Source organism: Polyodon spathula, chromosome 9 (genome assembly GCF_017654505.1).
Source record: "Polyodon spathula isolate WHYD16114869_AA chromosome 9, ASM1765450v1, whole genome shotgun sequence".
Classification (NCBI taxonomy): domain Eukaryota; kingdom Metazoa; phylum Chordata; class Actinopteri; order Acipenseriformes; family Polyodontidae; genus Polyodon; species Polyodon spathula.
In genome coordinates this window covers 15064111-15088543 of record NC_054542.1, presented here as the reverse complement: position 1 = coordinate 15088543, position 24433 = coordinate 15064111, and the positions used below count along the sequence as shown (strand labels likewise).

At 41.2% G+C, this 24433-nt stretch overlaps 1 protein-coding gene across 1 annotated transcript in view; it reads left to right on the top strand.

Annotated features, from left to right (window-relative positions):
• The window catches only part of LOC121320424 (FH2 domain-containing protein 1-like), a 92119-nt gene that overhangs the window by 21823 nt on the left and 45863 nt on the right, over positions 1-24433 (top strand). The window contains exons 2-3 of the mRNA XM_041258748.1: positions 1887-2623; positions 22477-22538. Of these exons, the coding sequence (XP_041114682.1) occupies positions 2108-2623; positions 22477-22538 (578 nt within the window). The 5' untranslated portion in view covers positions 1887-2107. The remainder of the gene's footprint in view (positions 1-1886; positions 2624-22476; positions 22539-24433) is intronic.

Genomic DNA, 24433 nt, shown 5'->3' with positions numbered 1-24433 from the left:
CTGGGGAGTTGATTCCAGACCCTCACGATTCTCTGTGTAAAAAAGTGCCTCCTATTTTCTGTTCTGAATGCCCCTTTGTCTAAACTCCATTTGTGACCCCTGGTCCTTGTTTCTTTTTTCAGGCTGAAAAAGTCCCTTGGGTCGACATTGTCAATACCTTTTAGAATTTTGAATGCTTGAATTAGGTCGCCGTGTAGTCTTCTTTGTTCAGGACTGAACAGATTCAATTCTTTTAGCCTGTCTGCATATGACGTGCCTTTTAAACCCGGAATAATTCTGGTCGCTCTTCTTTGCACTCTTTCTAGAGCAGCAATATCTTTTTTATAGCGAGGTGACCAGAACTGCACACAATATTCAAGATGAGGTCTTACTAGTGCATTGTACAGTTTTAACATTACTTCCCTTGATTTAAATTCAACACTTTTCACAATGTATCCGAGCATCTTGTTAGCCTTTTTTATAGCTTCCCCACATTGTCTAGATGAAGACATTTCTGAGTCAACAAAAACTCCTAGGTCTTTTTCATAGATTCCTTCTCCAATTTCAGTATCTCCCACATGATATTTATAATGTACATTTTTATTTCCTACGTGCAGTACCTTACACTTTTCTCTATTAAATGTCATTTGCCATGTGTCTGCCCAGTTCTGAATCTTGTCTAGGTCATTTTGAATGACCTTTGCTGCTGCAACAGTGTTTGCCACTCCTCCTACTTTTGTGTCGTCTGCAAATTTAACAAGTTTGCTTACTATTTGCTTAATTCCATGGTTAGGCATTGTGGTTTGATGAAGATACCTTTGGAAAAACATTGAAGCCAGTTTCAATAAAAACTAAGTTTTATTTTCCCTATGTGAACGTTAGGAGAACATTAGGAGTGTGTTAGGTTGTGTTGAAGTTTGTTTTGCATATTGACGAATACCCTTCAGCGTCTGAATAAACTTGCCCAGTAAACTCAAAAGTGTGCTGATTGCACTGTTAACATATTTACTTTGCACACTTATCTGTTATACTATGATCCTGTTTTAAATGGCTATCAATAACCTCACAGCTTCCAACATTTTAAATCCACAACCAGAGAGTGGTATTCCTGTTAATAAAGCAACTGCAGATGGAGAATACCTAGAAGGCATCTGTTGTACAGTGACACCAAACTGGCCCAATTGTTGAGACTCTATGGGTATTCTTTTGTGTTCTTTAAGGCTTCTGAATCTTGGTCAGGTTCTGCCCATTTCTTTATCAAAATAACTGAATTTAGCAAACTAGGGTTGCAACAAAGGGTACATCTTGATCGTTGAAGGTTCAAACCTTCGATGGTACTAATTTGCATAATATACTGGTGATGTCACCATCTACTTGTTTATATTTGATTGAAAATCCTATCTTGCAGGCAATTCATAAAAATGGAATGAAATGTTCAAATGTAGTTTAAAAATGTTAATTAGTTAATAAAAATTTGTTGTTTATTTACACGCAAGTGCTGCTGCTTGTGCTATAGGTAACCACCCCCACCCATGTGCTTTGAATACTATACCCTGCTCCATACACTGCAGCATGTTTACTCAGTAGCATTATACAAATCCAAAGATCCAAGTGTTGTATGCGAGTGATATTTAGTGTGTTGTATAAAACAATAAACACGAGCTGGTAAAGCAATTCAAGTAAACATTCCTGCAGGTTCTGATGAAGTCACTCCTGCATCTGAATTTTGAGTCATTCAAGTATTTCCACCCAATGCTTGTGCAGGCTTGTTTTTACAGGATCAAATTCCCAATGAACAGATTCTGCAGAACATGTGGCATTGGTTTTGCTCTGCTTGTTTTTATGTAATTTCTTTTTGAATCTTTATATTTCGTGATATTCCACTAAATTTTGTCTTTTTTTTGCAGGTTTTCACCTTGGCTCCAGGATTTTTAACGTTGAACTTGGGTTAGCGCATAGCCGTGCATCAGAAGGTTTCTCCCCCCCCCCCCCACCCTTTGACTTTAGTTTTATTTTAGGTTACCCTCAAAAAAAAAACAAAGTAATACAAATCTTCCAGACTGGCCTGAAGACCATAACTTTTTTGTTTAACAGGTCACAACCAATACTGATTTTCTTTGTTAGTCAGATGGATGGAGAGGTTATCATGGTCATCACAGAATACTCTAAGTTGCCCAATTCAGGACAACCACCTCCCCCTGCCCCTCCTCTACCTTCAGGCATAGGACCACCTCCCCCTGCCCCTCCCCTACCTTCAGGCATAGGACCACCACCCCCTGCCCCTCCCCTACCTTCAGGCATAGGACCACCACCCCCTGCCCCTCCCCTACCTTCAGGCATAGGACCCCCTCCACCACCACCTCCATTAAACGTTATGGAGCCCCCTCGTCTGGGGACCGGGTTATTCAAAGGAAGTTCTCACCGCCGTTCCAAACTGCGCAACTTTAACTGGGACACCATTCCACACCAACGCGTGGTAGGGAAACTGAATATCTGGACAGAGGAGAAGAAAATGGATGACTATGAGTTGGACACTCGGAGAATGGAGGAGCTCTTCAGTCAGAATGAAGTGGGATCACAGAAAGGCAGAAGCAGCATAAGGAAGAGCTTCAGGGGTAACCCTGTCTCTGGCACTGGAACAGACGTGAGTAGTTTGCTTTTGAAGTTTTATTAATTAATGATTTTTATTTATTTAAAACAAATTTATTAATTAGTTGAAGAGGCATAAATACACTGCAAAGGGGGTATGGTAATGGCGGTCGCGTAGATGCCTAACTGTTAAAGTGGGGGGTGGGGGGGGGGCGGGAAGGACTCATTTTTTTTTAATCACTTTTTGTAATTTTTAGGGGTGCTAGATACCATTTAATTTATTGAACATTTAAACTTTATCAAAACAGTGGTTTAAATGTTATAATTAAAAAATAAACATTGAGAGTGCCAGTGTACATACTTCAAATATGGTGCATTGTAGAGGGCAAAGTTTGACTAATAAAATAACATGACTTTTAAACAATAATGTAACTGCTGTTACTGCAGACAAAAAAAAAAGCAAAAAATGACTTTTTTTTACTTTTAAATATCGGGGCAAATTTATTTTTTACACAAATAAGCTTACTTTTAAATGCTGCAAGCAAATTCCTTCACTATACTTGCTTTGATTGAATCAGTGGTTCTCAAACTGTGGTGCGCGCCTCCCAAGGCTGTATGTCTTTTGTTTTTGATTTGGAAAGGTTGTTGTTGTGAAAAATTACAAATTATTACATATTTTACATTTATTTAAAATAACGCAAAAAGCTTTTGTTTAACGTGCTAATGTTCCTTAGCAACCGTGACATGTCACACGTAATTTGCGTGGTTCACAGAGAATTGTGAGGGTCTCCCCACCTCCCTAGTAATGTTGTTGAAGCTGACACCCTGGGATCCTTCAAGAAGCTGCTTGATGAGATTTTGGGATCAATAAGCTACTAACAACCAAAAGAGCAAGATGGGCCGAATGGCCTCCTCTCGTTTGTAAACTTTCTTATGTTCTTATGTTCTTATGTAGAACCTTTTGATTGACGGCCGTATTTTGGCGGCGGCTTCAATGAGAAATGGATCATTTTGTAACAAATGGAGAACAATGTACAACACTAGCTGGAGAGGGCAGCAGTGGAGGTTCCAGCAAAATGCAGAAGCTGAAAATGACTAAGCATATTTAAAACTGTGCTTTACATGGAGCGGGTCCAGCGGTGCCCCGAGCGTCAGTGTGTTTTTATGCGGTGTTGCCGTGCAAGCTACACTGGCATCTGAAAACAAGACACCCTACCTTGGTATCTAAACCCATAAAGTTTTTTCAGAGGAAGCTCAATGAGTTTATTTATTACATTTCTACAGCGTTTTTTATACGAAAGTATCAGAAAGCACTGTACAGTACACAGCAGAAAAAATAACAAACCACAACGCACTTGTATAGCATGTCACAAATCAAACTGCAACAATCAGACCATTTTATATAACAGATTTATATAATGGATACTGTACCCTTTGGCCTCCTCATTTAGCTGCCACAAGAGTTTATTTCTATTATTGTTGATTCATTTTTTTAACTGCCTATTTTGCCATGTTGCATTTAAAAAAATAAATAAATAAATAAAAAATGAAACAAAAATGATATGCTATGCCTGGGGAATGAGCAATGATTAGTGATTTGTGAGCGTAAAATAAATAGAAATGAAACCTGCATAAAAGATTTGTGGACTAGTTTTGCCGCTAGTTAAGTTTGTTTTATTTGTAGCTTTTTATTGTTATTGTGGACTATATGGCTGTCACTGTAATTGCTGTTCAGTCTCTGGCAGCGGCTGTTTTTATTAATTTCTAGAAAGGGAAAACAGTGATGCAGTTTTCTAATGTGACAGTATAGGTGCTGTGAAACTCAGGAAAGAACAGAAATGCAGCACTGAGTGGCTGAAACACTTGATAGCAGTGGTCTCTAAGTCTGGTCCTGGAGAGGCCCTATCCAGGTTTTCTAGGTGTCTTTACATCATCTGTGGCTAAAGATCTGAAACACCTGTTAATCGTGACTAATTAAGACAATAATTGTTGCAATTAAGTAACTGAACTTGCTTTTCAACTCGCAACCCAATGCATTCTGGTACGTTTTACCTGTCTGGTACCATTCTTTCCTTTAAGAGAAGTGGGACTGTGCTTACCAGAATGCATTGGGTTGCGAATTGAAAAGCCTGAGCTGTCCCGCTGAACACGGAGCCATATGGGCACCTTGGCAGAGTTGGCGCGCCTGGATCTGAAAATGAATAACATACAGAAAAGTCATACAGAAGAGAGCCTCCATATAGGCTACCTTGATTGATACATGCAATAGCTTGTGGTAGTGAAGATCCTTGACACCATTAGGTAAATGGTTTTCTGTATGTAAGCCTGTCTACACTATCTTTCAAACCTCTTCACCGCTGGACATATCCCTGGTACAGACAACACACTTTAAGATAATGTCCATCATCTTTTGATTATTAGTATCATTGTTTAAAAATCACTACTTGTACTTTTGTTCACAAATAGCACTCATCTTAAAATAATAATAAAATTGTTTGTATTGGATCTATATTCTGTATAACTTGTTTCTTTCTATATCCTCCTCTGCTTCTCTCTCTCCACACAGCTGCTTTTATCATAACTGTTTAAAATGCAAAACTACCTGTACATATGTTCTACTGAAACCATTTGAATGGCAAATACTTCAAATGCATTCAATACAATGCAAATCAATAGGAAAATGTTTGACCCTATTGATCCTCCTCACCCTTTTAAACTGTTATTATGCATGTGCTGTCACAGGTTGTCAGATGTGGTTTTGAAAAGGCAAATCTGTAGGAGTGTTGTAAAGTTTCCCAGTTACATAAGTAACAACACATGTCAATAACTGTGAAAAGGCACAGTAAACAACTATAAATTCCGGGAGTACCGAAGATCCCTAGATACATGCCCCCCAGGGTGGTTGCGCAGCAGTTGTGTGACCACATGGTGTACTGGCTAAGCCCCGCTCAGAAAACGGGTCTGCTAATGGGCATAGCCATAGCAGTGGAGCAATTCTGCCATGTGGTTGGCCCCAAAACCCAGGTATGAATACGGTGCCTCAACCCTGCCACTCTGGATGCAGCAGTAATACTGGTGGAGGATTTTGAGGACTCCCTGGTCTAAGCCCAGACCAACCTGGCCACAGCTCCCGTCCACCGGAGCAGCTGCACACCACCTTGTCTCTCTTCTCCAACTACAGCACCGGGACTGAGACCTCCTAGATCTGTGGCCCCAATGGGCAACCTTGCCTCCTCTTCATGGAGGTTAAGGTTGGCCCCCAGCAGCGGTAAAGCTGCTATCCTGGCCTTGTTGCCATACCAGCAATGAGACACATGTGTAACCAATTTTCCCTCCTTCGCCCCTATCTGTTTTGGATGCAACCAACAGGGGCACCAGACCATGTCATGCCCATTGGCAATGAAGTGTGAGGTGGCAGCATGCAATTGGGCATCTTGGAGCGGTTAAGCTTGGGGAAAATGGTGGGGAGGGGCCTTGTATTGTGAATGCAGTTTTAGGCAAGGTGACAACCCATGTATTAGTGTACACTGGGTGTGAGCAGACCTTGATTAAAGCAGCTTTCGTGGGCTGTGTGTCGTAGCAGCCACGACGCCAGGTGCCGATTTCTTGCATCCATGGAGATATGGCAACATACCCCATCCTAAAAGTGTATTTATTGGTAGGGCCGATCAAACACCACCTCGTAGTTGGGGTGGCGGAAAGGCTACCACACCCAATAATTCTAGGTTGAGACCGCACCTGTAAACGTGGCAGAAAAAAAAGGAACTATTTGAAGTGTTTCCTTTTCAAGCTGAAATGTTTTCCCCCATTTTCCGTCCTAGAAAAACTAATACAGAGACGGACTGCAAAATGGGAGAGAGAGCATCATTAAGACAAAGCTGGGGTCTGGTGGGAGAATGCTTTGGTGGTAAACGCCAGTCAAGTGTCAGAAGGCAGTGTGACAGAGAGGGCGAGGTTACTGGGCTATCTAGGGCAGGTGCAACTCCCGCCACTTTCAATATTCCGGACATGTGGTACTCAAGCGTGGACATAGTGTGGGGCCAACATAATGACCCGTCACTAGAGCACACTTGGGGGCAGGTCCGGTCTATTGAAGGTAAGGATGTTGATGGCGCTAGTATATCTACACTTCAGTATTAAGGGGTAATTGCTGCATAGGGTAAACCTAGTCTCGGTCACAAGACAGCCTGTAACACAATTATTGGTTCCTCCGTCTTTTCGTACTGAGGTCATGAGGCTGGCGCATGATATCCCTTTTGTGGGGCACCTGGGAGCGGACAGGACAAGGGAGTGGATATTGGCTCGATTCTATTGGGTAGGTCTTCATACTTATGTCTATGTAGCCACATGCTCAGACTGCCAGCAAGGACTACTGGGTCGAGTGCGCCCCGCCCCTTTGGTTCCACTGACGATTATTTCCACTCCTTTTGAACTCATTGCAGTGACATAATGGGCACTTTGCTGCCTTCTGACTCCGGGTATACGCATATATTAGTAGTGGTAGATTATGCAACGCGATACCTGGAGGCAGTTCCATTGAGGTTCACAAGTGCCGCTGCAACAGAACTAGTGCAGATTATGGCTAGAGTAGGATCCCCAAGGAGATCTTGACAGATCATGGAACCAATTTTCTGTCTAACACGCTACAGCAGGTGTATAAAATATAAAAAAAATATGTCCCATCAGGACGTCTGTTTTTCATCCACAGATGGACTGTTTTGGTGGAGCGACCGTGAAGTAGATGCTGAGACAGTTTAACTCTAGTAGAAACATTGGGCATTGGGTTCCACATTGGGCATTGCTTCTTCCCTACCTCCTTTTTGCAGTGAGAGAGGTTTCACAGAGTTTGACAGGGTTCTCCCCCTTCAAGCTCTTGTATGGCCGAGGGGAGCACAAAGGCTCATCCAAAAATGTAGTGAAGCATGTGCTCCTACTAAGAAATCACCCTGATTTGGTTGGCAGTTTGGCCCAGGACAGCCTCAAATTGGCTCGGCACCAACAACAGCATTACAATAAACATGCACCAAGTCGAACCTTTAGACCAAGAGACAAGGTAATACTGATGCTTCCCTCCTCAGAATCGAACTTGTATGCAAAATGGCAGGGACCATATGAAGTAGTTTGGGCTATGGAAAAGTGAATTACGAAAGCCCAATCACCATAGTGAATGTGAAATGTAAATCCCTGGCAGGCAAGGGAGGCCTTATTTATAGTCACAGGCAATGGTGTAATGGGATAAATTGATTCAGCCGAGTGTTCTTTCAGCTCCAGTCTGAGCAGTGGGATATGTGACAGAAATACAATGAACCTTGGTTGTAAGTCTCCCTCCCGACCTGTGAGGGTGCTAAGCAAGGGAAGAGTTTTTAGATGGGCTGGCTTTACAGTTCTTTCCCCTGGTCGAGAAGTAGGTCAGTCTGGAAATAGGCGAGACTCCGTTGCAAGAACGTATTGACCTAGAAAGGAAACAATGTAGCAGCTGCAGATTACCAAGGGGTCATGCGTGACAGCAGATAAGGGGGACGAAGAATTGTAATCTATTCCTTCATTTTTGGTTATTAATAAGTGACCCGAAAGGACCTGTATTTATGTGGTGAATAATCGTGAGTGTTTTGTTTTGTTCTGTCTATTGTTGCTTGTAATCATTAGACTACTAACATGTTCGGGAGCTGTCGCCAGAGGCCAGCACAAACCCGGGACAGCACTTCACTTGTATAACTGCAAACTGTATTGTACCACTATCACTACTTCACGCACTAAACAGACTTGTATATGTGTTGCTTTTAATGTGGAGATACAACAACGGGAGTATTCCGGGACCAGCCCAGTGATTATAAATGTAAGTAGTACACGCCGTGATATTACTTACCAGCATTAGTATTTACTGTTTGTTTCGCAGTCAGGCACTAGACACAAGGAAATAAAATAAACAAGCATTTTTCACCTGGATTACAATTGTCTGTCTGTTCTTTGATCAACTACACCTGCGCACTATTAACCACTTTGCCACAAGGTCACATGATTGACCAGTTACTACTGTTGCGACAGAAAAAAAACACCCAAACATTTTGGAAAGTAACCAAAACAATATTTTTCATACTGTGTATACAAATTGAAAGCCCTGGGGGGAAAAAAAGATTTACGTAAAACTCGAAAAAAGGTCAAAATAAGCACCAAAAATGAAGGAAAAAAAAAACCAACCAGAAGCGCTACTTAAGATCCTTAGCATTACATTACAGCACAAATACACTTAATCCTTAACAGTAAATGGTGTAATATAAAGCCAGACCTCCTGTCATGTTTATGAAGCGTCCAGATGTTTGTATTGTAGTTGTGTATAAAGTGCTAGCGCACTGTCGTGGAACTTTACAGGTCTGCAACTAAAAGGGCCAACTGCACCAGGTATTCAGAGATATAAAGTTTTATTGGTTTGCACAAATGAGAACAGCTCAGCACATCAGTGCTAGGAAGCCCGAGCAGTGTGTTCTGCCATACAGAGTTGGCTTACAGTTATTATACCTTTACAGAGAGACAGGGTGGTTTCCCTTTCAACCAGTAAGCTAGAGCCAACTCAGTTGGTGTAGCAAAGAAAGGGGGACAGGTATTTACAACATAGTACAATAAAGGTTAGGTGGAAAGGTGGGTATGCCCTGATCAACCAATAAGCTGGAGCCAGCTCAGTTGGTGTAATTAAGAACAGGGGGGGCAGGTATTTAAAGGTAGTACAGAGTAGCAACAAACAGGTTCAGGAATGGTTCTATGCAATTATTCCCCTACATTCCTTCCTTTTGTAATATAATTACAACTCTGATAATTGCAATCCCGCAAAGGGATTTTCCTTATCTTTGTTATTGCATTCACCTTCCTTAGTAAGCAAGGGCATATTAAGAGCGAAATCAGTAGCTCTAGTGCACAGTTTCTTTAGGCAGAGTATACAAACATATATAGCTATTAAACAGACAATACCATAGATACACCAATGGAAAAGTTTAGCCCCCCATTCCCCAAATAGAGAAGAGCTCTATGAAAAAGGATCCCAGAATCCATCAGAGGCATGTTCTGCAAGGATGTGATCCCAAAGGCTGGTCATGTGGTCTACATTTTTACATAGTACACGTTTCGCAGTGTGAAACCCCCATAAATACTCAATTTGTCCTGTTTCCCAGACACCAACAAAGGGTGTTGTTGGAGAAAGAGGCAGTTCGTGGGACACTGTGACTTAATGGCTTGTTTCGATTCGGCCCACCAACCAATTGCTTACACCACTGTACATGTATACTGAGAGTATCATTCGAATAACAGTTAGCATGGTTGACGGCACAGTCGGAGGTGCTGAGATCAGTTCTTGTATAAATATTTATGGCTCCTCTAAAAATGTTCATGGATACATTTTGGCTCTTGTTGTGGAGATCCACCATCTTGTTTATATAGCTCTGTTTCATTTCCGTGGTGGAGGCCGTAAGTATAGTCGTTGCAGGTGCAAGGGTGTTTGACACTTCTACTGGATACAAGGGGAAAGGTTCCCCTGCTGAGTGTGTCATTAGAGAACAAAGATAGCAAGGTTTGGTGATATTCAAAATGTTCCTGGTAGTGTAGCGCAGCAGAGACCACCAGGCATTACTAGTATGGTCTACATTGTGTTCAGCACTCCACTGGTGCAGTGTGTTCCTTTTTGCTTTAATACTGGCAGAGTCAAGGAGCAGTAGTGTGAGGAGACACACGCTCAAGAGCATGGTGACTAGTCCCAGGAGAAACTTGAGTGGAGACATCTTATCGTGCGGTACCTTCCTGCAGTGACCGACGTGGACCTCTCAACTACCTTTTATTGCGGTGGGAGTTGTCAGCAATACTTGGAATGGTCCAGTCCAGTGCTGTTGGTGCCAATACTTCCTCTGAATGTCCTTGATCACCACCCAATTGTCGGGGTGGACGTTGTGTCCAGGTCCTTCTGTTGGGTCGGGCAGGGCAACTCTTACCCTAGAAAAGAGAATTTTAAGCACATCGTTAAGAGCGACACAGTATGCCATGAGCTCATCATCACAGCCTTGGAGCGTTAACTGGTGTCTGGTGTGGGGCAACTGATTAGGCATACACATAATGCGACCAGTCAAAACCTCATGGGGACTCGAACCATGTGCAGCATGAGAGCGTCCCCTCATGTACATCAGAGCCAAAGGTAGTACCGTTCCCCAGGCCAGCCCAGTTTCAGCATAACATTTTGTCAATTTGCTTTTGAGGGTCTGATTCGCGCGTTCCACTGTGCCTCCACTTTGTGGATGGTAAGCACAGTGTCGCTTAAGATCAATGTGGAACGAGGCTTCCAAACAGTCAATGATCTCTTTTACAAAATGGGAGCCATTGTCAGAACTTAATTTCATGGGTACTCCATACCGGGGTATGATTTCCCTTACCAACAGAAGGGAAGGGCAGATGCGTGTTTGACGTCATTATGTGATGAAATGGCTGATTAGGTTTTGGGATGGGCAGACATGGGAACACCTGTACCCCTTACCATGTTCTGCATACATTTAACACATTTGGAGCAATATTGTTCGGCAAAAGCAGTAAAACCAAAACAAAATCTAAATTGATAGACAATCTACTACCCCTCCTTTGGACACATGGTCAAGACCGTGTGCCCACTTACACATAAAGGGATAGCAAGATCGGGTTAGTATGGGCTTGACATTAGGGCCTAACCACAGAACAGAAGAGGATTGGCCATCACAATTTCCATTTACGTTTCTCCTCGTCATTGGTGGAGGCCTGTAAATCAAGAATATCTTCGTGAGAAAAGGGTTGGTCAGTAACAACAGTAGTAAACAATGAGGCAGCAAGGGTGGTCCCCTGTGTAGCTGCAGCTTTAGTTGCTGCGGCTGCACGTGCATTACCTAGGGAAACAACATCAGTGGAGTTAGTGTGCGCTGCGCATTTAACTACTGTAAGACCCCAGCGACTTTCCTGAAGCTGATAGTTTGTGACCCAAATAATAATGTGCTTATTGGCTTTCTGCCCATTAAGTGCAAGAAAACACAACAAAGCGTTAATGTCGGTTTTGCTCTCCTCAAAGGATTCAGAGCACAGTAATAAATCATCAACATACTGCACCAGCTTACTTCCAGCGGTGGGTATGAATCCTGCTAAATTTGTCTGCATTGCAGCACTGAATACGGCCGGACTTTGAGTGTACCCTTGTGGAAAGACTGTCCATGTCCATTGTTTTCCTTCAAAGGTAAAAGCAAACCATTCCTGTGAACCCTCCTCAATGGGTATACTAAAGAATGTGTTTGCCAGATCAGTTACAGTGAACCATTTTGTTAATGGGGGAACGGCAGAGAGACAGATTATTGGATTAGGGACAATTGGGGCCCACTGCTGTACGGCATCGTTAACTTCACGGAGATCCTATACAAGTCGCCACTCTCCATTCGTCTTTCGGACTGGGAGAATTGCACCGAGCTCCCGGGGCCGGAACGATGGCTCCTTTTTTAGTACCAGTTCTTCTAACAGTGGTTAGTGCTAACACCCAAATCTTTCCAGGCTTTTTGTGGTCACTTAGCAAGAGATACATGAGGGATAGAGCCCTTAGTAGAAAAGAACACTCTGTTCTTTTGACAGACAGATAGAACAGTAAAATCCTTTGACCAGTATAAAAATTCAGGGGACACATATTCAACATAGACAGGGCACGGAGGAATAAACCAATCTTTTTCAAATTCAAGGTTGCGTTGGCCATGTGAGAAAAGCGCAGTGCTGTGCATACGAGGTGCTGGCCTAAAGTCTGTTTTTTGAGCCGCATACTTCTCATGCATGCCGTTCCAATTGTGTGATTAGGATTCCTGGCAACAGGTCCCACGCATATAACCAATCTGCTTCTCCATGATATAGTAATGGCACTTCAACGATAACGCCTTCCTGACTACATTCTATCGTGATGCGTAGAGCCATTAACAGATCCCTCCCACACAAATTTACTGGGCACAAACGCGAACATATAAACGCATGGTCAACAGACATATCATTACACTGCACCCTAGCTCTGGTAGTAACCTGTTCCTTATTGGTTTGACCTGAGGCCCCAACAGTTAGTACAGTGTTTCCTGATAACTGTATTTAATTACTGATCTAGCTGCTCCGGTGTCTACTAAAAATATAATCTCTTTCCCTTCTACTGTTAATATTATAGTTGGGCTAGTATGTGTATCAAATTGTAAAGGGCATAATTAATTGGTTCGTTATTAACTTATCTCTACATTTCCCTCTATTTCATGGTTAATTGAAGACCCATCCCCTGTTGTGTTGTACTGCCCCCTTCAGGGCAGTCTCTAGCATAATGTCCTAATTTACCACATAAAAAATATTCATCTCCTCTCTGGCCCACTGGACCCCTACCTTGCCATTGACCTCATCCTTCGCTAATACTGTGCCAGTCCAGTTGCATTTTTCTATGCAACACCTGTCCAATTTCGCTGGCGCTAGGACGGTACATCTGTATTGGTCCCTGCACTTGCGCCACAAACTGTCCAGAGTCTTTATGGTGGTCCGGCAAGTCTTTTGCAATGTCATTTAGTTCCCCAACATCCCAGTCTCTTTGCACTGACACTGTTGGTGACCAAGTGTTATGTCCCTCCTGTGGTCCGGTAAGGTTATATACCTGACATTTGTTTAACTGTTTACTACGTCCCTGCCCCATTCTGTTTGAAGTGGAGAGAGAGACAAAAAATCAACAGACAATTAAACACACATGAGCTCTTTTTGGACGTCCTATGGCCTCAGACCACAACTTAACTAGGTTCCAAACCTATTATGGAGTACTCAGTCTTTGGTCCCAGACCATGGTTAACCTATTCTAGAGTCCCAGACTCAGTATCGTCTGATTCACCTCTCAGTTGCTTGCAGGATCCCTTATCCACCTCTGTGGAGCCCTCAGCCAGACTCAGAGCAGACCCTGCTCATTCCCAGAACATGTTGTCCTGATTCCAGTAATTAAGTTGGAATCCCATCGACTGTTGACTGTTTGTCCCAGGACTACCACCGGGCGGAGTTTAGGATCCTGAGCAATGTTTTCTGCCATACAGTGTTAGCATACAGTTATTATACCTTTACAGAGAGACAAGGTGGTTTCCCCTTCAACCAATAAGCTAGAGCCAGCTCAGTTTGTGTAATTAAGAACAGGGGGGACAGGTATTTACAAGGTAGTACAGAGTAGCAACAAACAGGTACAGGAATGGTTCTATGCAATTATTCCCGTACTTCACCGGTCAAAAAAAAAAAACCTTCAGGTTTTTTTTTTTTTTTCACATTGTCTCCTATTTTGCTGCAATGTTATGATTATTGCCACAATCATTGACTAACTCAATTTGTTTACAAATACTGTATTTCCAGCTCCCAGAACCTCATCCTGTTGGCTGCAGAAGGTTAGACACGTTTTCAGACAGTAACAGGTGTTTCTTGCATGTCTACATACCCCTGGTGTATGTAGACATGCAACTTGGAATATGGAACTTAAAGAAACAGGCCTTATTTATACATCAGAGGAGTTACTAGTAGACAGTACTGGTGCTATATGCAAGTTTTAGATACTTTTGCTCCATTTCTGATGACAAAATGAAGTCTTAATTGACACAGAACGATCATCTTGAAGCAGAATGTTTGGTCGAAATAAGTGCATTTTATGTTCGCTAAAAATGCTACCCCCAAAACCCCTCAACCGTGCATCCTGCACCCCACATACACTTTTTAGCAAGGCTCCGGCGCCGTTGAGTGCAGGCATAACGATTGCATCGTCGCAGCCTGCAACATTTCCAAAGAGATGCCCAGCAAAAACATTTTCAGAACCCTGTATTCGACTCAAATTAGTAGTGGTTCTTTCCTTAGTAACTACAGGGTTTGTGGACTGTCCACTATTTACAACATGTTAAAGTCACCTTCCCGAGCCGTCCTGTATGGGGTGGCTGTATTGAATAGGCATCGTTTGATACCTCTGCTGCACACTTGGATTTTTCTAGAGTGGCATCTCTTCCACATCCAAGTTTTAAACTCTCTTCACTGCCTAGTTAGCACTCTTATTTTCTGGTGGCATTGAGAAGACTGGAAGGTGATGAGAGGGTGGATAAAAAACATTAAAAAAATTAATGATTTGTTTTCATGTTTTTATTTTATTTAATCTGTATTCTCCAGGTGAAATCGATTTGTAAAACAGTTAACAAACACCCTACGAAAGCTGCCTCTTTCTGTCTATTTTAAATGATAATGCTGGTTCCCTGGAAGAATGACAACCATTACTGAATGGGCAGAGCCCCTCTGACCGTCAATCACTGAGCATATATAAAAAAGCTGCCCTATCAGGGCCCTGCTGTGAGGGGGAAGTGCCTCTCGCCTCCTGTTGAAGAGGGATATCCTCACAGTAGCACATCGCCATTTTCTTTCAAACAGAGGTCAGCTGGGGACTCGACCTCAAAGGGTAATGGTTGTCATTCTCCTTCAGGGAACTAGGGTTATGGTAATAACCTAACGTTCCCTTTCAATTCGAATGACAACTATTACCGAATGGGAAAGCTGTATCAAAGCTGTCATGGCTCAAGATTACCGACAGTACAGCTTCACATCGATAGCCACAGAGCCCACATGACGCCTAAAGGCATGCCGCCTGCAAAACTCTAGAGCCCAGAGAGGGTCTCGCCAGGTTTGTAATATCAAGGTGGTAAAAACGCACAAATGTCTGACTACCTGTCCATATAGCAGCATTGCATAACTCATCTAAGGAGGCACCATGAAGGAAAGCCCACGAAGTTGCCTGGCCCCTGGTAGAATGGGCCGTAATGTCCCCCGGTAACGGTAACGTATCGCATCTGTCACCAAGTGCACTAGACGTTGCTTCGATAGGACCTGACCTCTAGAGCGGTGTAGTGACTTTGAAATATGATTTATTTATATATAAATTAGTCTCTAGGCGCCCTGTTTAAGAACGTCCAAATGTTAATAACTGAGACATACCATAATAGTTCTGTGATATCATGTAGAACTCTGATTCCCTTGACCACAATTGACATCCACACAACGTGTCAGAAATATATAAACAATTGTTTATTTAAGGAAAAAAAAGGGGTACACAACTAATCTAATATTACAGAAAGGAAAGGCTATTTGTTAGAGATATGTGTGAATAGTAATATGCAGTTCATTGATTCCATAGTCAAACGATTACAACGACCATAACATCATTAGTATACATGGTTAAAGTGTCTACTTTTGCATTTAGTATTTTCAATACCCGTTTCTCGTTGTAATCGATCATGTCAATATGAACGAGAGTTAATTCAATTTCCCATTCAGCAAGGAATCCAACATTCCAGTACCAAATTTAGAAAATTGGTTTTACCGTGTTAATTTAGTTTAGACGTGATGCACCAAACTAAGATGTTATCAACCTCAGTTGATTTTATATATTCAAATTAACACAAATGGGGCAATGGTGAAATTCTCTGCATTACGAGGTAACTCCTTTTGAGTTGCACAGTTCAAACAAACATAATTAATTTCTTACACTGTTAAACAGGAAGTTATGTTCTATAGCATTTGCTTCAGTTACTTTCTCGAGTCCATGAAGTATTTAATATTAGACATGTTTAATACTTTGATTTCCATATACAGATGTCAATCTGTGTCGATGAATACTGCAGCTGTCCAGATACGCAGTTCTAATGTAGATGATACTTTGCTGTACGCATTTGTAATGCATAGGCTCGCAATACAAATAGTTATTTTCAAATGGAGATCAGCTTGTTGATTTCCAGGCTTGCAACATTATCTTTTGTTGGCAGTTTTCCCACTGGGAATAGTTCCGTTGATCAGGCTTAACTGAGTTCAGCTAATGCATTGCAATTGAAAAGTTATTTAGTTTGTAAAAGTGTTCTTGTGGCAATTCTTCTGTACAGCTTTGCTTCAGTTCGTTTCGTGCAGATACGTGGAAACAAAGACCCGCTTTCGGATTAATGCAGTATTCAGTCTCTCGTAGGACAGACGGCAGGGGCCTTCCTCAGAAGATGATTTTAGCCATTAATCAGAACATTGGTTCTTTGTCTTCTGTGAATTCAAGCATGAGTCCTCCCATGATTCTGTAACTTTGTGCAAAGCAGCACACCTTCTTTGCGGTCAGCATGCATGTCTGGAAGGAGCAGAAGCTTGTTCACGTAGAAAGTCAGCAGGTTTTGTGATTCTCTCTTCAGCCCTGTGATTTGGTTAGTCTGGTTATTTTAGGCAGTGCCCGAGTCCACGTGAAGTGTCTTTCATTGGTTGTTCTCTTACCGACGCAGCCCCTTGTTCTCCATTGGTCTGCTATTTCACCCCCTGTCGGCTGGATTTACGACAAGGACTGGTTCTCGTCTTAGTGTCAAGGTACTCAGAATTGTCTGGAAGTTGCCCTCAGCAAAATACTACTGGTGCCGAAATGACTCATTTAGTGATAGGCAGAGATACAATTCTTGTCCAGTAGTTAGTTTACAACTGTTTCTAAAAACATTCTTGGTCGCAGAGTTCAGTTTGATCCCCAGGAACACTGTGGACCGAGACGGTTAGAAGTTGCTCTTCTGTTGATGTATTGAGAGCCTTAACTTTGTCACATGATCTATGACCTGTTTTGTGTGCGCCTCTGCGCTTGCTTTTGAATATGCGCAAATGTGATTCAGGATCCGAATACCCTGCAGCCTGAGTGGAGCCAGTGCTGCATCCATGCACTTTGAAAAAGTGCAGGGCGCCAGCGAGAGGCCAAAAGGCAGCACGCAGAATTCATACGCATTGCCTTGAAAGGTGAAGCGCGGATATTTTCTGTGCGCGGGACGGATAGAGATGTGAAAGTAGGCGTCTTACAGGTTGATCGATGTGAAACAGTCGCCCGGTTGGACGGACTGGATGATACGCTGTGCTGTCAACATGTTGAACTTCCTCTGTTGAGGAACAAGTTGAGGACCCTCTGAGGTATTTAATTGGTCTGAAACTGCTGTCCCTTTTGGGCACGAGGAATACCTGGAGTAAAAGCTGCTGAAGGCATCACTTGGGCTTGCCAAGCATACAGCATTCTTCCTTTTAAAGATTGGTGACCTCCTGTTGAAAGAGCATCGCCCTCGCTGGTTCGGCGGTGGTGGGGAGCACACGCTTGAAGGGTGGCGGACCTATGCGGAATTGTAGAGAGTCTCATTGTCGATAGCACCCAGGAGTCCTGGGTGCAGCCTTGCCATGGGTCATTGCCGTTGCTCAGTCCGGTTGTGGGTGGGGGGAGGGGGTTTGGTGGCAGCCAGGGCCCCTCTGGGGCAGTCTCCCTTGGACTTGGGAGGGAGCGGGTCTTTCTTAGGCCCCGGCCTCCGTCTCCAGCCAGAGAATCCGGATGCGCGTGAGAGCTCCCTGGTCACTGTAGCAGATGGGGTCCTGGATGACCTCTGCTGAGGCTCTTGGACCACTGATCGATTTTTACCATGGAATTTATATAAATTTACGGGTAAAACCCAACAAACCAGCCAATTTCGGTTCAAGAAAGGAAACGCAATCTGACCTGTCTCAGTGAAGTGAGAGAGAAAATGGCAGTGTGCTAGTGTGAGGACGTCCCTCTTCAACAGGAGGTGGGAGGGACTTCCCCCTCACAGCAGGGCCCTGATAGGGCAGCTTTTTTTATATATGCTCAGTGATTGACGGTCAGAGAGGCTCTTCCCCATTCGGTAACGGTTGTCATTCAGATTGAAAGGGAACTACAGAACACTCCCTGTAATTACACGCAGATCTGATTTTTTTTATGAAACTGTACAGTGCTTGAAAAGTTATGTATTTTGGTATTATCAATAGCTTTTTTCCCCCTCCTTAAAAAAACTAAACAATTATTTTTTTTTTGGATATGTTTTAGAAGCTTCTTTTTGTAAGCCGACAAACACGTATGTTCTCATGATTTAAGTGTGCTTTTATATCAATTTTAATCATGAATCTAATTGGCTTTATGGACAGCAACACTAATGCATGACTTTTACTCTGCAGAGGAGAAGAGCACAAAACCTGTAGACATATCTCACGCTAAAAAGTGCATCTGAATTACTTGCTCAACCATCAATACATCATAGGGGCATATTGCAGAGCCCTTTTATTGTAATCAGGCACAACCTTTAATGTCATTTACAGTAGTGAGTACTTCCCAATCAGGGCATGTTTTGGATTTTTTATAGTTCCTCAATTTTATTTTTTGCTGTTTTTAAAGGAAGTGAATTATCATTAATGACAATAGCACTCTTTTATGCAATTGGCTTCCTCTATTCAGAGGTTCTCAAACTGTGGTTCGTGACCCCCGCCTTTTTAATGGGGTCGGGACTAACAGCACAGTTTTAAAAAAAAAAAAAACAGGTATGTTTTTTTTTAAACTCTGTTTTAACTGCTAGTGACTCCTTTGCTCTACCTGCCTTTTGTCTGAACTGGTTATGTAACGACCAGCTTGCATGTCCGCCAGTGAGCCCAATGCACTTCTGTAGTGCTTAGTCCAGCATCTGATTCAAAAAGTTGCCTGATCAGGAGTAAAAAATTAAAACCTGAAAAAGTGTAGATGCTAAACGGCTTGCTTTGCTTGCTTGCCTGGCAGATATTTTTGATCGCTTAAATATCCAAGGACTGGGTACATGTCTTTTCTCTCACTGACTCAACTGTGGCAGTGGAAGCCAGTTTGTTTGTTTGTTTTTTTTTTTACAGTTGGAAAGTAAAAAAAAAAAAAAAAAAAAAAAAAAGGGAAAAAAAGATTTTTAATTAAACATAACTATTAATTAAAAATAACCAATGGATATATATTAGTTGTTTATTGTCTTGCAATGCATGTTTTTCTTCTCAATACTAACTATTCTGCAATAACACAGGGCAGAGGGGTCGCATGGTCCTTTCTGTTGCTAGAAGGGGTGGCTGTGCAGTGAAATTGGGAACTGCTACGTATCAGTTGATCACCTCACCTTTGAGAAGTGACATGTACTTAATCAATTTGCTTAGGGAAATATTAATGATGGTAAACTAAAAAAATGTGATCACCTTGCTGGGAAAGCCATAGTTGGAATATTTTCCAGAACTAGGGAGTCTGTCTAGATGCAATCCTATTGTAAAATGCATTAATAAAATCTAGCTGTTCTTGATGAAATCGACCCCTAAGAAACAGATTGGAAATGTTGTGGTGGCCAGCAATATATACAGATCAAGTAAAATCAGTTATCCAATCTAAACTGGCAAAGTTTTGATCCTTCTAAGATGAGTTTGATGGCAACAGAATAAAATATTTTGTTCCAAGAGTCTTGTGAGAATTAATTTACAACTTAATTGTGATACAGAGCTTTTCAGGAGACATGGGAGTGCGATCAACACACAAACTACAGTACAGATTATGATTTATTATAGTAAATTGATTTTCTGTCTTGGTTTTAAAAGTTGAGTTTGGAGCATTTGACTGTAAAATTGAAAGAAACCAACATTTATGAATTTGACAACTGTTGTCTTTGCTAACTTGAATTAGGACTATTGTGTTTATTACTTGGGATTAAATATACTGTGTGTGTGTATGGATACTTGTGATCTATATATATGTGTGTATGCATATATATATAATATATATATATTATATATATATATATATATATATATATATATATATATATATATATATATATATATATATATATATATATATATATATAATGTATGTGTTTTTTATAGTGTGTATGTGTTTGTGTGTAAAATTAGATATGGACATACTTCAATGGAAGGATTCCACGCATTCTAAGTACGGTTGAGCTGGTGGGATATAATCCCTGATATATGCCCTTAGAATCTCTGTAACCGCATCACAAAAACAAATCAAACACGATCACTCCATCAGCTATTAACAAAATGTCATTTAAAGTAAATGTCAACCTTTTTAATAAGATGTCAACTGAGGAATGGCTAAATCAAAACACCCTGGAAAAGTGAGCACCTCCTGAGATGTTTACAGTTGCTGTAAGTATTAAAGACAGAAGAACAGTCGGACAAACTGAACCCGTTTCTTCATCAAGCTTTTTTGAAGGTCACACTGCTTCTGTCCAAGTACTAGGCAAATCAAATAAAAGTATAGAGTTTTGTACACATTTTGTAGAGAAGATCGTTGTTATGGAGGACTATATTTTTAGAACTTTCTTTTTAGAGTGCTATGTGGAAGGATACATAAAAAAAAAAAAAAGGAAAACCTAAGTAAATTCAGTTGTTAAATATGTATTAGTCTATTGTGCTCTAACATTGAAGTATATAAGAAATAAGATGCACCACATCGGCATATACGACCGTTTGGTTGCAACAGCGTCCTGGACTTCGTCTCGGGCCCCATTACCCAAACGGTCGTGTAATGCTCTCTGTGTCGGGTCTTGTTGCTTGCATATACAGTAAGTGTAGCAAGTTGGAAAAATAACTTTCTATGCTGTTGACTTACTTTATTAGAATAAGGTTATGTTTGTTTTTCTCCTCTCAAATACAGTTTCTACTAAACTGATTCACTTTTGATGAGTCTCTGGTGCTTTTGCATGCAGTTAATGTATTGGTGTTGACTGTCCAGCAAGTAGAATGTTTAACTCCTGAGTTAATATGAACTCTGCCTTTAACATCCTAGCAAGGTGAGTAATTGTATGGTAATATAGATCAGATGGATTTGCTGATAATCCATTCAGTTGTACTGTTTCCACTGTGCAATGTTTTCTTCTGTAAAACCGCCCCTCCCAGTTCTGTTACCATAGTGATCACAGGGCTTTTGAGTAGGTGCAGTGATTTACCCTTAGGCTTGAACTTGTTGGGAGGAACAAACTAACAATCCTCGGGGCAACATCACTCCATCCACATTTTGATGTTTTTTCCAGTGAAGTTAATAATGATCAACCAATAACCAGAAAAAGCAACAGTATTCACTCTCAAACAAATAAGTTTAGTTAGTTATCTTTATTTTGGCCATAAAAATTCCATAGACAGCTGTTGCTTTTCCAGAGATGCCAAGTTGTTAGCTGTAATGAAGGAGATTATAAGAGCACTCATCACATATATTGGTTATAGTTACAAAAACAAGCAACGAAACATTAAAGCCTATCATGTCTTCATTCCATAATCATGGGAAATACAAGCAAGAACAAGTAGTACAGGGATTATTTTGGTCATTTTTTTGTTGGTAAAATATTCTGTCTTGCGTAATAATAATACTCGACACCCAGTTGTTTAAAACGCTGCAGATCTTAAAGAATCTGAAGCACTGGGCTCAAAACGAGGACACTATCCAAACAAAACTGGAGATTAAATGCAGATCAGTACAGTTAATGTACATCAAAGTAGATGTTGCTTGTAAACCGGATACTAGTTCGATGATTTACCATATAATTCTAACATTACAGCCTCATAATCTTTGGCATAGGATTGTGTATACTTATACGTATCATATTTGCTGTGTCACAGGCTTTGCCTTTCTGGTACTCAAGTTTGGCACGCCTAAATTGATTTTTAGTATGAATTCAGGGCGATGACACAGTACTGCTTTTTTTATATTTTGTTTTATATATTCAACACTTTTAAATATGGTAAATTCAGCCTTTTTGGACAGTTGTGTTAAGTATCTAGCTGGATAGATATTCAGTTAGATGTAGACATCTGTAACCTGTTTTAACATAGTTAACATCTAATTGTAATCTTAATTAAATTCCAGATTAACACCTTCTGGTCTTCACATCCAGGATTTGATCAATGCTATAGTTTTACCAGTGTCCTAATGTGATTTGTTTTGTCCATGTTGTTTTGAAGTGTTGAGGCTGTTGATATTGACCTGACTAGACCATTTATGTATTTGCACAGAATGACTCCTCTCTGATACCCTGTTCTTTTTTTCATCCCCCTCAGGATTCTATACTTAATGCTAAGAAAAGCATGAATATCGGTATCTTCCTGAAACAGTTTAAAAGGTGAGTCTAAATTTTATTAAATTCAGATGTCCTCCATGCAGATTCAAGTATACTGCTTAAGTCCCTAAAATCTTACGTCTACGGACACACCCTGTCTCTCTGCAGCCTCCAGTGATCAGACCTCGACTAAGCAATGTATCACGTTCATTTGGCATCAGTTGTCTATAACAGACAATTGGAAACATCCCAGGTTTTGATTGCAATCCATAATTGATTACAATATTCTAATTGGAGAAGAGTTTTCATCATGTAGGTATCCACCTTTCCTGAGTTTCTGTAATAATATCAACATGGCTACGAGCATAGGAGGGCGTTGATACTGTAGGGGGGTAAGGTATAGCTACATTTTATATTCCAATTATGTTTAATTTAGGAATTTAACAATTGGTAATCATTACATTATGTACGTCATTCATGTTAGGATGTTATCCTCTGAAAATAACATCAGAGTTAATGCTGTAAGAAATAGTGTTAATTACCCCTTGATTTCAAGTTCTGGCCTGGTGTTGAAATATAAGGAAGCTTCCAATTGAGACTATTCAGTTTGTTAAAACCAAAATGATTTAGAATAGCATTCAAGTAATTGGTCAAAGAAACTAATATATAATTAACTAACGAGATGCTCTCAATCGCTTAGCTTAAAACTAAGTTTCATGCAATACAATGAGAACTCTGTCCCAGTTTCCCCATAAACAAAAATAAACATTGAGTTGTGTGTTTTTGTTTTTTTTAATATTTTTTTTATATAGTTTAGTCATTTGCCAGTGATTTTTACCTAGTTTTCTACCCAGTTTAGAATTGCCAATTGTGTTAGTAATCACCGGTTCACCGCTGCAACCCCCTGGCGACCTTGGGGAAACGGCGGCTGACACACGTCCTCCGAAACGTGTCCCTGCCAAGCAGTCTTTTTTTGCACTACGGATCCACAGCGAAGCCATCGGACCTATAGTGCCGGAGGCCAACACAGATCTGAATGGCTCCACAGCAGACCCGCAGCCGCCCTATCAGCCACAGGGATTACCCTGCCGACCTAAGCCCTGGGAACCCCCAGTCGTGGTTGGCAATGACATAGACTGGATTCAAACCTCTGTCCTCCAGGCTATAGGGCGCATCCTGCAATCCACGCGGTGTGCCTTTACTGGAGAGTTGTGGTTCTTTAAAAGGCAATGCTCTGTTTTTTAAATATCTGATACTCTCCACTAGTGTGTGACAAAGTAATTCCTATAGTATTGCATACAAGACATTCTTAAAAATGACTTGGCAGCGATACCATGAATTTACAACAGTTACAATAGCATGTGGAATAGTAACTAAAGGACTTGGCAATGAATAAAGTTAACAAAATGACAATAGGAGCTATTTCAGTTTCCTAAGGACAAATCAAATTGTACTGGATGCAATTAACCAACCAAAGCAAATAATGCAATATTGGCAAAACATTTGTCCTTGAAATTCTGACATTAAAATCATACCCTAAACTTCTAAACTTTTTTTTTTTTTTGGTTGAATGGCGATAATTCTAATGGTTTGCACAGAACAAGCCTGCTACAGTCTGCGCCTGACAGACGTGTGGGTCATCATATCAGCAGTGCACAAAAGGTCAGGTATTATTGGAAGTTAGCAGCTTTTTCAAAAATGAGAAGAGGAGGAGGAAAAAAAAAGAATTATAACCAGAAACGAGCAGCAACTTAAGTATTTGACTCCTGCGAATCAAGCCAAAAATGACGTCCTTTCACAAGGATAATTTAACAGCCTGGACAAATGCAGCTTTATCTCTGGAATCAGACAACATTTGATTATAGTTTGCATCTCAAAATCCTGTGGGTTTTTTTTTTTCCCCTCTGGTCACACATACCTGGGTCGTTTGAGTAACACAAGTCACTAGTAACGTGTTG